This window comes from Camelus dromedarius, chromosome 32 (assembly GCF_036321535.1).
Source record: "Camelus dromedarius isolate mCamDro1 chromosome 32, mCamDro1.pat, whole genome shotgun sequence".
Lineage (NCBI taxonomy): Eukaryota > Metazoa > Chordata > Mammalia > Artiodactyla > Camelidae > Camelus > Camelus dromedarius.
The window spans coordinates 15843677-15862081 of NC_087467.1; the positions used below are offsets into that span (position 1 = coordinate 15843677).

Genomic DNA, 18405 nt, shown 5'->3' on the forward strand with positions numbered 1-18405 from the left:
ATTCAGTCCTCAAGCTAAGAACAAAATTGTAGTGGCCGAGAATTTTTTAAATGGAAAAGTAAGTTGAAAAACTGAATCTAAATATCTGAAAGAAACTAAGGATTATCGGAGGAAGTAGTTTTGAAATTTTGTCTAAGAGCAGCTTGAGCCCATTTCTTTCCAAATTAAATTATAGGTAAAATATCAGTACATAAAACCAATGAGCAGAAAGTTTATATGCATGGAATTTTAGAGCTCTATAATACAGGTTTTTAAAAACTCCACCAGTTTGTTTCAGTTATTTAATTTTATAATGAGAACTGAGATCAATAAAGGAATGTGGGTTAGGTCACCTGTTTGATAGCGCAAATAGATTAGAATCCAGGTGTTCTACTTCTCAGCCCGTCATTCTTTCTACGGTGACATTCTCTGAGAAATCATGAGTAGAGAAAAAAGTTAGGTCACTATAAAGTTGTAGGAGTGCTTTAAAGTTCTCTTTAGGGGCATTTGGGTCTAGGAGCAAATTTAAGTAAACGAGGAGTCAGGGCTTTATGTCAGAAGCCTGACAAATAGATCATTGTCTATTCTCATCTTCTGAAATTCAGCGTGAACGTAAAGGGGACAGATACCAAATGTTACTCTTAGATTTTATTTTCTGTACAAATGGGAATGAATGCATCAGTTAGAAGGCAGTTATTCACATAGTGTTAGTATTTAATGTAAATACCAATATTATACTTGTGTCTACAACCCGTATTTGACAAAAATTAACATTTTATTGTATTCAGATCTTTTAAAATAAAAGTACATTACACATATAAAGACCATACTTCCCTCTACTTTCCGTTCACCTCTCTTGCCAGAGTTAAACATGCTCCTAAAGTTGATATGGATCTTTTCTGTTTTTATTTTTATGATTTCACTGTGTCTATGTGTGTTTGTATATATATATAAAAAAAGAATACTTAGCACTTTGTATTTTAAATGTTCACATAAATGCTAACATTGTGTATTTTTATATATATGTATATATTTATATAGCAACTTGACTGTACAATCAACATATTTGGTATTTAGTGATACGTGGATAGTTTAATAACTGGAAAGGAATATAGTAGTTTATGTTTTCCTCTGTTAAAGCACTTTTAGGTTGTTTCCAACTTTCACTGATGTCAACAATGTGATTACTATCACAGAGTGATCAGGAAATAAGGTAGTGACCATAGCAGTTCAAGACATATTTGAGTGCCTGCTGTGTCCAAGACACTGTGTTAATAAAGCTACAGAAGATGATCTGTTTCCTGCCTGTAAGGAGTTCACATTGTGGTTGTCACCTAGAGATTTCTCTTCTTTCCAAAAACACTAAGAAGTGAGATAGCTTAGTTCAACCATTGTAATAACTTTTGTTTGATGAACACTGCCTCTTAGGCAAAGGAGAGCTTCATATAATTGTCTCCACAGCTACACTGTAGAGTTCTATTATCCACATGTTAAAGGTGAGAACAGTGAGGCTTACAGATTTAAGTAATTTAGTTGAGTAACATTTAAGTAACTTACATGAATAACACTTTTAAGTGATGGAGTCAGGATTTAAACTGAGATTGGCCAGATTTCAGAGTCTAGCTGGATTTATACTTGGAGAGGTAGAAGAGTATAAAAACCAACCTTACATCATTTGAAAACATTTTCTGTGGCTACCTGTAATTTTGCTTTTTTAATTATATATGTGAGTCTCAGCAGTACTGAATAATGATGATGGTTGTTAAAACTAAGTATCTGTTAGGCCTTCTATGAATTCTTTGGGCTGAATTTAAGTTACTTGGATTTTATGAATTTTAAAGCTCAATTACTTCATGATTTTTTTAAACTAGTAATTTACTAACTTCCTAATGGAGATTAATAAGTAATACGTCACTGTTATTGTTTTTAATTTTCTGCTTTTTAATGACAGAAGAGTTCATTTTTTCAAAAATGTAATGTTTAAAAATGTTACATGTTCTTTGTAACACTCACAATACAGATACACACAGAAAGTTAATTGTTTACTTCCTCATTTCCATTTCCCTGAGATAGCTAATGCTGATAGAATTTGTAGTATTTTCTTTTGATAGTTACTGAGTGATTTGACAGGGTTCTGATTTAGGGGCACTTGGGAATACAAAAATAAATACAGTAATGGCCTTTCCTCTTAAGAGTTATGAGAGATGAGTTTAAAACAATTCAAAAACTAATTAAGTTCAGAAACTAATTCAAAATAGGAAGTGAGAAGGGCATAAAAGATGTAGAGATGAAGTAGATGGACGATTACTCCAAATTTGGGGGAAGGGAATGGGAAAACTTGGAGGAGGCTTCATGGAAGGGGTTAATATTTAAGTAGTGACTTGAGTTTATATATGGGGTAAGGTGTTCTAAACAGCACTATCCAGTAGAAATATAATGTGAGCCACGTAAGTTGTTTAGAAATCTTTAGTAGTCACATTAAAAAAGAAAAAAATGGTAAAATTAATATATTTTATTTAACTTATGATATGAAATACTGTTATTCAGCATGCTGTGAATTTTAATAATGAGATTTTTCACTTTTTTTTTTGGTACTAGTACCTTAAAATCTGGTGATTTAGATTTACAATAAATCTCAAATCAGTTGTACTACCACATTTTAAGTGCTCTGTAATGAGATGTTGTAGTGGCTATTACATGGGATAGTGCAGGTTTAGGTAGGTGAAACTCAGAAAAAGTATAGAGCCATGCAAATATAGAATATATCCAGGGGAGAGGTGAACTTTTCAGTCTGTCACTAAGGGGAGTAATAGGAGTTGATGCTGAGGCGGTAGTCTGTGGGGAGATCATGAAGAGAGTTCTAAAGCATATTTATGTGAATTACTCCATATATAAAGTGTTCTCTTAAATTTTCTTAGTATATTGCTAAAATTCACTGAAAGTGTATTGGGATAAGATCCAAAGTTGATACAAAAAGCAAGTATTAACATTTTGAATTATATGTGCTTAGGATTGCAGCCTGTGTTTGGAATCTAAGCTTGAAAACAATCCATTGGAAAATACCACTACTGTTTCAACTCTGCTTAATCAAGCAAAAGTTGATACAGGGGAGAGTAAATTTCCAGGTAATACTTCGAAAATATTATTTGGATTTCACAGTGGTCAAAGATAATTTTTGTCAGTATGTAAGGAGACTATTCCACTACAGAATAAGCTTGTTAAATCCTTCTTTTAACCATTGCTTATGTTTTTCCAATGTGTGATTATCACCATTCTTTGGGGGAGAAAATTGCTTCTTTTGATTGGCTTTAAAGTACTTAAGCATGATTCTTTTACTCCCTACCAAAAGTTATTTTTTTAAAATCGTTTGTTTGTTGGGCTTAACTTTCTGGAGAACTGTTACTTAATAAATTGCTTGAATTAGTGGTAGCAGTTTATTTCTCAGGTATAAATGGCTGTGCTTTACTACTTCAGATTCTTGTCTTTAACTCTTAGTTACTCAATTTGCCATCTTACTGATTCTGCGTTGACTGAAGGATTTAATCATGTGCTGTAATTTGTCTGCTTGTATCATAAAAAAAACTTTATTTTTGTAACCTTATGAAAAATTTTGGACAGTATATCATTTGAACTGTTGGATGGGGATTTGTTCACCTATATCAGATGAAACACTAGGAGATAAAGAAAAGAAATTCCTAATTCCTATTGTTTCTGTCTGCTAAAGGAAAGATATACTTGGAGCAAAATACTGAGTTCAGATAATTGCTTCCATTGCATATCATTTAACCTTTTCTCTTAGTGGGGGAAGGTAAGTATAATATGAATATGAGACATACATTTATTTGTTAGAAAATAAATTGATAATTGCATTATTTGATTATTAATGTGATTAAAATTCCAGACTTTGGTTTTTTTTAAACAAGCATTTTCTGTTAGATCTGTTTGTGGCTCTGTGGAGCCTTTTTTTTTTTTTTTTTTGCCTCTGAAGAGTAATTTCTAGGAAAGGGGCTCTAATTTTATCAAATGGTGTTTATTAAAAATAAAGTGTTTAGTGTATTGAGTTTCTTTCTTTAAGGTAATCTTGGACCATTAGATGGAGAACTAGCGCAAAGCTGAGTACATAAACCATCTTTTGATTAAATTACAGGTTCAGCTCCCAAACAGCACAGTATAATCAATAATCAAACATCTAAGATCAGTGATAACAGGTAAGGTATTAGTTTAATATAAGTGCAAATATGAGAACTTAAGGTTTTTATACCTGTAAGTTTTGAGTTTGGGGGATTTTTACCTGAAAGGTTGTGCTAGTAACCGTCACTTTTTCATGTGGAAAGACAGTGGTACTCACAAATTCTCTTTTCATTATCCTTTTTTCTGTGCCTATACATACTGTTTGGTAGTTTTTATTTTTCTTACCTAATGTGTTATGGGCATCTTTTCTACCTTCGTTCCTCATTCTTTTGAAGTCTGCATTAGATTTCATTGTGTGAGTATTCCATTGTTTATATTACAGTTCTCTACTTCATAGACACTTTGGTTGTTTCTGGTTTGTTTCTATCAAAAAAAAAATCCTGAAATAAACACATACATCTTTGTCCACTTATGTGACTATATATAGGATAAATTCATAACTCTAGGGCTTAACCTACTTAGCCAAATTTCTCTCCAAAGGGTTTGTGTCTTTATATTCTCTACAACAGTGTTTGAGAATGCCACTTTTCCCAAAACCCTCATGATATGAATATTAGCAACATGTAAAAGTGTTTTCAGTAGATTAAAACCGTTTTTCTTTCTTTTATTTCAGAATTAAATAAAATATGACTTGTTTGGCTTTACTGATTACTGAAAACAGTATTTAGGACAAACTGTAGTGACTCAAATTGCTAGAACTATAAAATGTAAAATTTACTCGTACTATAGTAGGTGCTTCTCTTTTTTTTTTTGGTACGGGAGGGAGGTAATTAGGTTTATTTATTTGTTTTTAGTGGAGGTTCTGGGGATTGAACCCAGGACCTCATGCATGCTAAGCATGCACTCTACCACTTGAGCTATACCCTTCCACCTCAATTTTTAATTTGTTGAAAATTAGTAATTTCTTTGGGTTTCCCCCTTCTGGTTTTAAAAGGTTATTTTTCCCCTCCTTGGAGTTGAAATTTGTCAGTGTTGTATAGAAAATAAGTTATTTTTTTTTCTACCAGTGATTTGAAGTGATGTGGAACTGTAACATTCAATAGCTACTTTTGTTGTTGTTTGTTTTTTAAGGGCGACACCACCAAATCATTCTTGGCCTAAGTGTGATTCGCATTTGGAGATAACAATTCCAAAAGACTTGAAACTAAAAGAGTCAGAGAAAGCTGATGAAAAACAGTTGATCATAGTAAGTATACAACATGACCTTTTTAGTGGAATGCTATTGTAAGCATCTTATTTATGCATGTTGTCAAAGAATAAATTCACTTTTTTTTCCAAAGAGCTTTTGTTACCATAAGTCTTCACTATGGAAATACTCCTGGTATCATTACAGCCACTGTCCCCCCTAGTGATTCCATCCTTGTAGCAAATAATAAAAATTCAAATCTCCATACTTGTAGTTTTACTTACAACAGAATGATACTTCATTTCATATTTGTTACTTTCTTAAATGTGTCATTTGATCACTACCTTCTATTAGTAGTTGATTTAAATATTAAAATAACATGGAGCTTAATAAATTAGATGATTTAAATATCTGTATTTTAATGTACATTTTAATTTTAAAGTACATTTTACAGGAAGATATGCCAGTAGAAATAGAACGTAAGTACTCTGCAATTTGTTGGCAAGGTGGAAAAGAGAGGGAGATACTGTGACTGATTAAAAATCTAATTTGAATGACTGAGCACAATATAAAAAAATGATGGGACCCAAAATAATAGGAACATTTAATGTAGGTCTAGCCCACATAATCAGATTTTTTGGGATTGGATAATTGATTCTAACTTTAGGGGAGAATACCTTTGTAAGAATTGTCTAGAAATTTTTGAGATAGATTATAGTGAGGGAAAAAGTTGTTTAATCAAACCTAATGTTTCTGTTGTCACATCAGTATGATAGTGAATCAGGATGATAGTGAATCAGGATGAGACAAGTAGAGTCTGGTGCTGCACTGTCCAATATGGTAGCCACACATGACTGTTGAGCACTTGGAATGTGGCTCATCAGAGTTGAGCTATGCTCTAAGTGTAAACATACATACTGCATTTCAAAGACTAGTACAAAAAAGCATGTAAAGTATCTCACTATTTAAAAAAAATACTTAATACATGTTGAAATTATAATATTGAGATATTTTCTTAAATAAAATATATTATTAAAATTAATTTTACCTGTTTGCATTCTTTTTTTTTTTTTTTAAAGTGGAGGTACTGAGGATTGAACCCAGGACCTCATGCATGCTAAGCATGTGATCTACCACTGAGCTATACCCATCGCCCTGCTTTGCCATCTTTAACGTAGCTACTAGAAAACTTAAAATTACCTTTATGCATCACATTTCTCGTAGTAGTGCTGGTTGGGAGTTGATGATGATGATATTAATGATCATGAAAGCACTAATACTTTTGAAAGCATTGTTTCATTTGCTCCACTCATATTACCTGAATTAAGCCTCATAAAAGAGTATGAGATAGGCACTACCATTTACCAGTGAGGAAATTTGAGGTAGATACTCATTACTATAAAAACTGCCTTCTTGAAGAGATATTTGTATACCTATGTTCGTTATTCACAATAACCAATAGGTGGAAGCAACTAAAGTGTCCATCGGTGGATGAATGGCTAAACAAAATGTGTATGTATACCATGGAATGTTATTCAGCCTTAAAAAGCATGCCATAATGTGGTTGAACCTTGAGGACATTGTGCTAGGTGAAATAAGTCAGTCACAAAAAGAGAAGTACTGTATGATTCTACTTATGTAAGTTACCTAGGGTAGTCACATTCATAGAATTAGAAAGAATGGTGGTTTCCAGGAACTGAGGAAGAAAATGGATTGGGGAGCTATTGTTTAATGGGTATAGAGATTCAGTTTTGCAAAATAAAAATAATTCTGGAGATTGGTTGCACAAGTGCGAGTGTACTTAGTACTACTGAACTGTACTCTTAAAAATGGTTAAGATGGTAAATATTATATGTTTTAACCACAATTTAAAACACTTTTTTAAAAGTCCCTGAAATTTTAGGTAACATTTTGTCAATAGTTTGAATTCTTCAGAATGAACTTCCTGTTGGTTTTTTATACAGTCCTTTATTTACCATTTGATTTCTCTTTACTTTTTGACCCTAGCTCTAATACACTAGAGCTATCTAGTTATTATCTAGATCCATTTGTTTTCAGTAATTAGTTGAAATTGCACAGTTTTAGAGCATAAAGAATAAAGGGATTATCCTTTTTAGTTAATGTATTAAAGTTAGATCACATTGCTGTGATTTTTCTTTTTAAGGACAAGAGTAGAAAACATTTTGTAAACAATTACTGTTCTACAGCATAAGTTTGAATTACTGAAATATAGATGATTATAGTCAGTCTTTCATACTTATTTGATACGAAGAAAGTAGAAAATATTTAATTTTACCTTTTCTCAAAAGTTCCTTGTAACTTCAGAATAATCTTTTAATATATCTAGAGCAAAAGAAGAGAAAAGACTTAAGACGTTAAACAAAAGAAGTCTATGAAACATTTCTTCTGAACTTTAGCAGGATAATTATTGCAGATAGAAAATACATCCTAGTTCTCATTTATGGAGTATTTGCTATTTGGGGCTTTAGAACTAAGATTGTAGTGTTAAAAGTATTTCTCAGTTCCTTTCAATTGTTATTTGCTATTTGGGGCTTTAGAACTAAGGTTGTAGTGTTAAAAGTATTTCTCAGTTCCTTTCAACTGTGGAGTGCATGATTACTAAAATGGAAAACAGTTCTTGATAACATTACACACAGATTTCAAAGATAAAAATCTTAGTTTTTGTAATCAACATTGAATGTTATTTTAAACACTTTGCACTTTGTGTTCACATTATAGCTTTAGAGGCTTATGTCCTGGAATTATTCTTCTGAGAGGAAAAAAACTTTTTGTTTTTTATAAATAGGATGCAGGACAAAAAAGATTTGGAGCAGTTTCCTGTAATGTTTGTGGCATGCTTTACACAGCTTCAAATCCAGAAGATGAAACACAGCATCTGCTCTTCCACAACCAGTTTATAAGTGCTGTAAAATATGTGGTAAGTGGAATTCATGACTTCTAAAATGGCAGAATCAGATAATCAGAGATGAATTGCCAAATTTAAGTCATTGAAAAATTTTTGTCTTTAGGAAATGGTAATATATACAAAGCCCTTGTAGTATATATACTGGCTTATTTTAAGACGAGCCAAACATAAAAACCAGCAAATCTGTTCTAGCTGGTGTATGTTGTGGGATTTTTAATTTGCTGTATTTTTAAAGAATCATTATATCTCTTTTAATAAGTAATGCTATTCAACTTAAGTATTTTTAAATTTTTATTTGATTTTAATAATAACTGTTGATCAGCCTGTTTAATAGTATAGGTTGGCACAACTTTTTATTTGGGAATTGATAGTGAGATATATATATACACACACACACACACACACATATATATATAATATATATATATAAAATACCAAATAGATGGTTTTAGAGTTTCTTTTACCTCTTTGCTAACATGAGAGTTTTTCTTAATAAAATTAAGAGAAAAATTCTTGAAGGTTAAAACCTCAGAATTTGTAGTACACTAAAAGAAAAAAAAATCCCACAAAGTAAATATGTTTTAGTGTATGTTTTTTAATGTATGTGCATTTGAGGCATAGTGGGTATTATTTAATACTTGTTTTTGGAAATAGCAAAGTTTTAAATAGTTTTGAACCATTTCAGAGATCTTGTGAAAATAGTAATTTAATTGAATTGCTGTTTACCCATATCTGAAATGGAATTTATTTTTATTTTACACATGTTACCTTCAGTACTGTACACTCACATTAATAAGACCTCCAGGATAGCTGAACTGAGATCACCAATTCATTTCATATAGACACAGATGGTGAATTATTTAAAGATCTTTATTGGCTTTAGTTAAATTTGTATCCTTACTTTTGGTTGAAGGGTTCATAGTCACTGTTTTGTTTATCCAGTTACTTCTTCCCAAGATAGGTGGGGTTTTCTTTTTTTGGTTCCCTTCTGTGGTGATCCTTTCTATTCCTTTTTTCATCTGCTTTTTCACACACACACACAGCCTCCTACCACTTAACAAAGTGGAATATAAGGTGTGTAGACTTAGAATATCTGTAGTTAGATATTGATTTGCTATTTGAAATTTGTACTTTCCCAATTTGACTGGATTAATATCCTTACAACTAGAAAAGAAAAATAGTTCTATCAGGTAGCTAAATTGCAGAATATTTCTGGGGAAAAAATATTTCAGTTTATTTTATTGAATGTGTGAATCTGGTAGAAGTTAGTTTAAATGTATTCTGTTCAATTTGCATTATTTTATTTTCTGTGATCAGTTTCCTAAAATTATAAAAAGTAGGTTTAAAAGGCTTAATTCTTTATCTTAAGGGAAGTTCTTAATTTCTGACACAAACAGTAAAGAAATCAACCAGGAAATAATGTACTCTGTTCTTCCACAGTACCAGAGGAAATTAGTTTATGGAGCAAGGTGGAGTCATCACCTTCTCAACAAATTCTGGCTCTTGCAAAACTTCAAAGCAGTATAGCAACTTGGGGGCAGATTGATTTCTGCCCCAGTCCCCCACCCTCACCCTCCTTGATGGGACAGAGCTATGGGTTATTTTATTTACTTTTGAAATAAGCTCAAGAGAAGGAATTGAGTTTAGCAGTTGGCCATCTTATGCTAACATTAAGGTTAATATTCTTATTTTTTGCTGTTTTCAGACGTAGAAACTCCTCCAAAACATTGTAGCATTCTTTTCTAGTGTATGAAGAGAGGATAAAAACGTACCTATATTAAAGATGTTCTGCTGTGATCACAGCCCTGGATTTTGGGTTTAAAAATTTTCCCTTAGACATGGTAAAAATGGCTGAAGTCTTGTTTTCGAGAGATTACAATAGTATGTAATTTATATAGTCATAGTAGAAATTGATGCCTACAAAGCCTGTTTTCGGTTGGCAAGTATTTTTTTGTTTTCCTTATCCTCTTCGGTTTCGGGTAGGAGAAAGAGTGATGGTGCTCTCTCTATTCCTCACTGTATTCCATGTGCCTCCTTGACACCATTTGAGGAAATGTATTTTATCTGACTTTTTAGAAACTTTTAGGAAGGAGCCTCTTAAGGCTTCAGGGGGAGCCTGGATTCTGGTTTAGACCTACGTACACTTCAGTTTCCCTTCATGAACTGTTTTCCTAAAGTTGTGAAGAGAAAGCAGGAAAAATTTCCCCAAGAGTGTTGAGCCATGTTGTCAGGCTAGGAACCTATCCAGAACTCAGCTGTGTTTTTAGCTTTGAGTAATGCAGAAGAGGAATAATGTTTGGATTCTTTGCAGAGAAACTCATAACGTAATCCTTTTTATGTCTGCTCTTCCTTATTGCCTTTGAACTAATGAACATCAGACTAAATGCTCTGTGGAGGGTCTTACTCTCAGGGTATTTGATATGCTCTTGCCTTCAAGTTTAGGAACAAAGCCTAAAAGAAATGAAAAGTTAGCAATAAAAGATTTAAGTAACGATTAAAGTAGTAAGTCAATATTAACTAAATTATCAGTTTAGATTTGCAATTTAGAAGTGATAATTACTTTGGTAGAGCAGTGATCAGAAGAGAGGTTTGTTTTCATGTATGAGAAAGAATGAAGATTTGACTTTTGAAAATGGACAGAGGTGGTCACTATGATTAATAGTGTAGTATAACTAAAGCATGAGGAAGCTTAACATCTTTGTGGGGAATAATGAGTAGATCTTTTTTACTGAATCAGAGTTTGGTAGGTAGTAAGACTAGAAAGTAATACATCAGGTTGGATTGTGATATTTTGATTTTGAATGCTGTTTGGACTTTATTCTTTCAGTTCTTTTAGATATTGGAGAATTGTGAGCATTGTGAACGATAGTTTAATATTGAAATAATATTTTGGTGGCATGTAGGGAGAGAACTATTTTAGTGGCATATAGGGAGAGTAGTATATGCACAGGGTTGTGTAGTGCCGAGTTACTAAGGCGTTGGTGGAAATGGGGGGGAAATTGATGACAAGAAAAACTTTGAAGAAGGATTTGACAGAAAGCTGATTGGCTGTAGAGCTGCACTATGCAGTTTGGTGGCACTACACCGCATAAAATTAAAAATGCTGTTCCTCAGCCACACTAGCCAGTGCTCAGTAGTCACATGTTTCTGGAGGCTGTGTATTAGTGTCAACATAGAGTATTTCTGTTGTCACGGAGAGTTCAGTTGGACAGTGCTGCTCTACAGAAAGCTGAGTCCAGGAAACTGTGATCCAGTAACCTTTAATTTCTTTTATGTGAAATTTGAATACAAGTGAATTTACCTCTGTGTACTTTTTCTATATTCCTTTTGATGATAATTAGACAAAAGAAGAAACTGTGTGTAGAGCAGGAATAGAGATTTTTAAGTCTTGGGAATGGAAAAGGAATCTGAAGTAAAGTAGCCTTGGCTGTTAGAACTATACTCTGACATCACTGGGGAACAGGGCGCAGATACATTTGTGGGGATACTCAGGGAGCCAGGTCAGAGAATATGATCTGAGTTTCCCTGCTTAAAGGTAAGGCTGTAATACCCTGTGTTGAAAGTTGAGATGTAGTCTTTAGAAACAGGTAGTAATTTGTTACAAAAAATTATCAAAATTTTTTTAAGCATCCACGTTTTTATTTCTCTTCCCTGACCCTGATTTTTAGTTTTTCTATTTCATTGTGTCTTAAAGACTTAGAATATTGTGGTATGTAAATGGAGGGTGGCACCAGCACTTCCAAATCTTAGTCAGAAAATAATTTTCCTTTGGGATGAGGGGGCCATATATTGGATAAAGAATGCCTTTAGAATGAATGTAACATGCAACAAAATTTTACATTTTTAAAAAGCGTTCGCATACTCTGGGGAGGGAGAACCTGTAACGTATCCAGTGGCAAATAAAAACTCCAATCTGTTCTTCCTCTGCTTTTCACTGTTTTAGAGATGGCACCACCATCTACTCATTTCCACAAACTGAAAACTTAAGAACAGTCCTTAAGTTTTCTTTTTACTGCACGTCTATACTCAATCCATAAGTAAATCTCATCTTCAAAGTAGGTTCCAGATCCACTTTTGTCATGTCCACTGCTACCGCTTTGAACTGAGCTGCTGTCTTTTTTTTTTTCCTGAACCATTTGTGTAATGCTTTTCTAACTGGTCTTCTGACTTTCATTTTTGTTTCCATGGAGTCCTCCATAGTGTCTGCAGTAGTCTTTTAAAAACTTAAACTGGATTATACCCTTCCTTTTTTGAATAAAATTCTCCAGTGATTTCTTAATCACACACACAATAAAATACAGAATACTTAACAAATCCAGTGTCTCTCATCTCGTCACCTTACACTCTTCCCCTTACTTGCTGTTCTCCACTCACATAGCTCCTCCTTCTATTCTTAAACCACTCCAACCACATTCCATTCTTGGTGTATTTGTACTTATTTTACTTTTTCATAGAGTATCCTCTCAGATCTTCACACACTGGCTCTCCTCTTTCACATCTAACAGTCTCAAAGACACACCCTCCCTGACCACCCAGTGCAAAACAGCTCCCCCTGTCGCTCTTCTGTTTCAGTTTTATTTCCTTTAGTTTATCACACTCTGAAAGTTCGTGTATATTCACCACAGGAGTAGAAACTTCGTCAAAGAAGAGTCCTTGATAGTCTCTTTATCATGCTAAAGAACACCTGCCAATGAGTAGTAGGGACTCAACAAATACATTGTATTAAAGAACAGATTTTGATTTGAAGCCACCGAACAGTAGTGGTGAGTGTCAGTTCTATCATTTAAAAATGAGATTAAATCAGAAGATTTCTCTGGGTTTTGGCAACTCTGATGTTTGTTGGTTTTAAATCATTGGGAATTAATAGTATAAATATCTTTTGAGGACATGCAACATTATTTGTAAGTTAGAAAATAAAGTTAATAGTAATGTGCTTCAAAATATGCAAAGCAGCCCAAATTTGAATTCACTGTGGCAGTTAGAGGTTTATTGTGCTAGGTTTGCATATTAAGTTACATATCTGACTGAATTTAGGTGCTAAAATGGTTTCTTCTTCATTTAGAAAAATAGTTAAAGTAATTTTAACTCTTTTTCTCACCAAGATGTAAGAGGTTATTATAAGTCATTTTATACCAGTGGTTTTTCTTCAGTTGTATTTAAAGTTTTTTGCCAGATACATTTTTCTTTATATATATGAAAATGATACTTCTAATCTTTCTGTCACAGGATTTATGTCTTTGAGAGTGTTTCTCTCGTGAAATTCTTTCATATAGTTTGTCTTGTCCTTTAAAATCTTTAGCATACTTATAATAGCAATTTTAAAGTTCTCTTCTGCTAATTCAAACATTTGGGTCACACTGGGCCCGTTTGTATTGACTTTTCCCCTCTTGATCTTGAATTACAATTTTCTGTTTCTGTCCGTGGTCTTACTACATTTTTAAAACAGACTTTATTTTTTAGAGCAGTTTTAGGTTTATAGTGAGATCGAGCTGAAAGTATACAGAGTTCCTTCCTGTATACTCCTACCCCCACATGTGCTTAACATTGCATACCAGAGTGATACCAGAGTGATGGACTTACGTTGAGACGTCATGATCACCCAAAGTCCGTACTTTATATTAGGGTTCACTGTTGGTGTTGTACATTCAATGGTTTTGAAAAATGTAGAATGACATGTATCCACTAATATCATGCAGAATAATTACATTGCCCTAAAAATTCTCTGTTCTCCATCTTTTTATCCTTCCCTAACCCCACCCCTTGGGAACCACTGATCATTTTTAACTATTTCCAAAGTTTGGCTTTTTCCAGAAGGCCATATAGTTGGAATCATATAGTATGTAGGCTTTTCACATTGAGTTTTGCTTAGTAATATGTATTTATATAAAGTTACTCTCTTTTCATGGCTTGATAGCTCATTTCTTTTTAGTGATGAATAATATTTCATTATGCTGATGTATCATAGTTTAATACCCATTCACCTACTTGGTTGCTTGCAAGTTTTGGCATTTGTGAATAAAGCTGCTATAAATGTCCATGTGCAGGGTTTTTTTGGTTTGTTTTTGTTTTTGTGGACATACGTTTTCAACTCCTTTTTGTAAATACAGAGGAGTAAGAATGCTGAGTCGTGTGGTAGGAGTATGTCTAGTTTTGTAAGAAGCTGCTAAAATATTTTCCAAAGTGGCAGTACCATTTTGCATTCTCACCAGCAATGAAGGATCTCCTGTTGCTCCACATTCTTACCAGCATTTGCTTTTGTCAGTGTTTTGGCCATTCTAATTGTTGTGTTCTGTATCTTACTGTTTTAATTTGCATTTCTCTGGTGGCAGGATCTGGAGCATCTTTTCATATGCTTTTTTGCCACCTGTGTATCTTCTTAGTGAGGCATTTGTTCAGGTCTTTGGCCCATTTTTTAAACAGGGTTTTCGTTTTCTTACTAAGTTTTAAGAATTCTTTGTATATTTTGGATAACAGCCCTCTATCAGATAGATCTTTTGTAAATATCTTCCATTGTGAGCTTTGTTTTCTCATTCTCTTGACAGTGTCTCTTGCAGAAGTTCTTCATTTTAAGTTTAATGAAGTCCATCTTATCAATTCTTGCTTTTATGGATTGTGTTTTTGGTGTTGTGTCTAAAAAGTCATTGCCAAGGGGAGAGGTTATTGCTCATTGGTAGAGCAGATACTTAGCATACACAAGGTCCTGGTTCTACTAAAATACATACATAAATAAGCCCAATTACCCCCACCCCCAAAAGAAGAGTCATTACCATACCCAAGGTCATCTGGATTTTTTCCTTCATTATCTTCTAGGAGTTTTTGTTTGTTTGTTTTGTTTTTATAGTTTCGCATTTTACATTTAGGTCTATGGTCCATTTTGAGTTAATTTTTGTGAAGGGTGTAAGGTCTGTGTTTAAATCTTTTTTTATCCCCCTTGTGGACAGATGTTGTTACAGCACCATTTGTTGAAAAGTCTGTCTTTTCTCCATTGTATTGCTGCTGCTCTTTCATCAAAGACCCGTTGACTGTATTTATGTAGATCTATTTCTGGGCTTTTCTCTTCTGTTCCATTATCTCTTTGTTTCTTCTTTCACCAACATCACACTGTCTTGATCATTGTAGTTTTATAGTAAGTGTGATATCCAGTAGTATTAGTTCTCTGACTTTGTTCTTTTTCAATATTGTGTTCGCTATTCTGGCTTTTTTGCCTCTCCATTTAAACTTTAGAATCAGTTTGTCAATATCCACAAAACAGGTTGCTGGGATTTTGATTGGTATTGGGTTGAATCTATAGATCACGATGGGAAGAACTGACCTCTTGGCAACGTTGAATCTTATCTAGTCTTACGAGTTTTTATTGGACAGTGGACATTGTATATAAAAGAGCACTAGAGGCTGAAGTAGATAATCAGATAACCTCCCTTCCCTTCCCCTCAGCCCCGCCAAGAGCTTTCCCTTTTTTCTGTCAGGCAACTGTAGGTAAGAGGCTGGTGTCTTGGATCTAACTAGGAATTGATTTGGGTTGAAATTTTAGTTTTCCCATCCATTTGGGGTTTTAATATCTTAAGTTTGGCATTAGACACGTCTCTCCAGAAGAGATTGAGGATCTAAACTCCAAAGGACACAAATCTCTCTGTACCTCCTCACTCCATTCAGCAAATGTGCATTGGGAAAGAATTGGTGGAGAATTAGCTCTGTGTTTGGAGCTCCTGCAGATTTCAGACTTCCATGCCAGCTAACCTATGACAGTAACAATTGGAGTCTTCCCTGTCCCAGTAGGAGACTCTTGTTTTCTGCCTGTGACAGTCTACTTCTTTGCCCATGCTCTCAGACTTGTTCAATGTCTTAGGGATAAAAATGGCTTCCCTAGGTAGGGCTGGTTCATCTCTGGAAACCAGTCCACAGCTCTCCATTGCCTTAATGCTTTTTAGTTTACTGGGTGTTTTCTTATTAAAATATGAGCAGTGATCTTCTCATGACCTTCTTTATTCTGACTGGGAGTAGAACTCCCAAAGATACATTTTGAGAACATTTTTCAGCAATAGATTTGGGAATAGGAGTGGAGTAGAGTTTAGGCCATGAGTGTTTTAAAATCATGAGTGCCACTGAGGAGGTCATTAGATTTGCTAAGCCCAAAGGACCTTGAGATGAGGTTTATATCAAATAAAATATTTTTTGTATACTGGGAAATTATTGCTGCAAGTTGAAAATGCTTATTAATTGATGAATCCTAATAAAAGGATATTTAGGATTCCTTAATATTTGAAAATGACAGGAGAGAAAAGAATCTCATAATTCCTCTTGTTTGGCTTTTAATTAGGTATATCTGGCCCAAGTGTATCTTATGAGAAATATTATTCCAACAGTAGTAGATTTTGATAATGTAACAACAGTAGAAGTTTTGTTAACTGACAAAATTAGGAGAATTGGATCAGTTAATCAAAAAAGTTGATTCAAGTGGAGATCCTTAGTATCAGAATACCCAACTAATAGTGGCTTAAATCATTAGGATATATGTTCTCTTAACAAGAAATTAGGAGGTGCATAGTCTGGGGTTGTTCTATCCAGCAGTTCAACAATCAAAAATTAAAACAAAAATAACAAAAAAAAATCATCAATGTTGGGTATTGCTCATTCAGTGCTCTCTTCTTAGTGTGTTGACCTTTTAGCTTCACATGTGTGGTTTTATAGTCCAGAAAGTAGAATGCTGTAGTACAGATACCATATTCAGACTTAAAGCAGGAATGAATGTTGGTTGGGGTGTGTGCTGTTTCCAGAAAGGTCCTTCAAGTGGTTTTTTCCTCTTATCAGTGAAGAACAACATTTCCCCCAGAAGCCCTGGCAAAAGTTCCCTTTTGCTTCATTCACCAGAACTGGGCCTGATAGCTACCGTTAGCTGCAAGGGAGCTGGGAAAGCAAGAATCTGTTAAAAAGAAATCAGGCAGTATGATTGGTTTATGCCAGTGGTTCTCAAGGTGGGGAAATGGGGTATTTTGTTATATAACTTCAGCATCTGGAAATATATGGAGAATATTGACATATAGTGAGCAGGGGCTAGGGATACTAAACTTTTTGCAGTGCGTGTGACAATTCCAAAGAAGGTAGAATGTCTAGCCTAAAGGATCAGTAACAGCCCTGTTGAGAACCACTAGCTTGGACTACTCAATTTATTGTTGGGAATGCACACATAACCACCCCAAACAAAATGGGCAGAAAAAGAATAAGGGAAAATGGCTTGGGATGGACAAAGAACAATGTCTTCTATATGGTCATTGTGTAGTTTAAACATTTTATTATAACTTGAAGCATATAAATGTATATTAAATGTAATTGATGGGGGGAGGCTGTTTGAGTATCGATCCCCTAATTAGTTTAGTTTTTTCCCCTCATATAAATCATACCCATAGCCATCCTCTATGATGTACTTTTAAAAAAATAGAGCAAGTACTTACATATTGCAGAGCAATCTGAGAGTCTGGGTATAGAATCGTTCTTGTTATATTTCTGATTTTTAAAAGAGGCTTGGCCTGTTTGCTTTTTTCCAGAGTATTCTGCCTAATTTTCATTAAAACAACTATTTTTGCACTCTCATTTTGTCAGTTTGATTGCATTTTATAATTAAAAATAATAAATAAATTGGCATAATCACGTTTAGAAACAAACAAATGACTTGGTAATCTTCTCACTCAGTTGTGGAATACCATACTTGTTGTTTACTGGTTGAGAGTTAGTCATTGTGCCCCAGGCATCAGTTTCTGTTACTCAGGGAAAAGTAACATTGGTCATTTCAGCAAGTTGAGTAGGTAGACATCATTTAAGAAAGTTAACTACCATATATTAAAATATCTTATAGCTGAACTCTAGACTTTTTCCCTGAATTATAAATTGGGTTACTTTAATAAAGACCAGATTTCATCACTTCTCTTTCTTTAGCAAATAAAGTAAGTATTATTACATAGGTTACAAAACTAAGACACAGAGAATTTAATTTCTTAGTTTCATAATTAGAGGCTTCAGTCCTTCAAGCACATTCCAGCTTTTCAGAAATATTTATTGGATACTTAATTTTCAGTGCTGTGAGCTTGGGATATAGTGTGTGTCAAACAAAGTCTTGGTACTTTTGGAGCTTATGGTCTATATTTATAGTATGTCTCATTGTAGACCTCGGCAGCATAGTCATCCTAAA

At 33.9% G+C, this 18405-nt stretch overlaps 1 protein-coding gene across 4 annotated transcripts in view; it reads left to right on the top strand.

Moving 5' to 3' along the window:
- ESCO1 (establishment of sister chromatid cohesion N-acetyltransferase 1) overlaps positions 1-18405 on the top strand; it is a 48134-nt gene that overhangs the window by 16418 nt on the left and 13311 nt on the right. For all 4 annotated transcript variants that reach the window (XR_010378685.1, XM_064481550.1, XM_064481549.1 and 1 more), the window contains 4 exons: positions 2990-3104; positions 4127-4187; positions 5242-5356; positions 8103-8234. Coding sequence is in view for 3 of the 4 variants with exons in the window: in XM_064481550.1 (XP_064337620.1) it covers positions 2990-3104; positions 4127-4187; positions 5242-5356; positions 8103-8234 (423 nt within the window). In the remaining variant the exon portion in view is untranslated. The remainder of the gene's footprint in view (positions 1-2989; positions 3105-4126; positions 4188-5241; positions 5357-8102; positions 8235-18405) is intronic.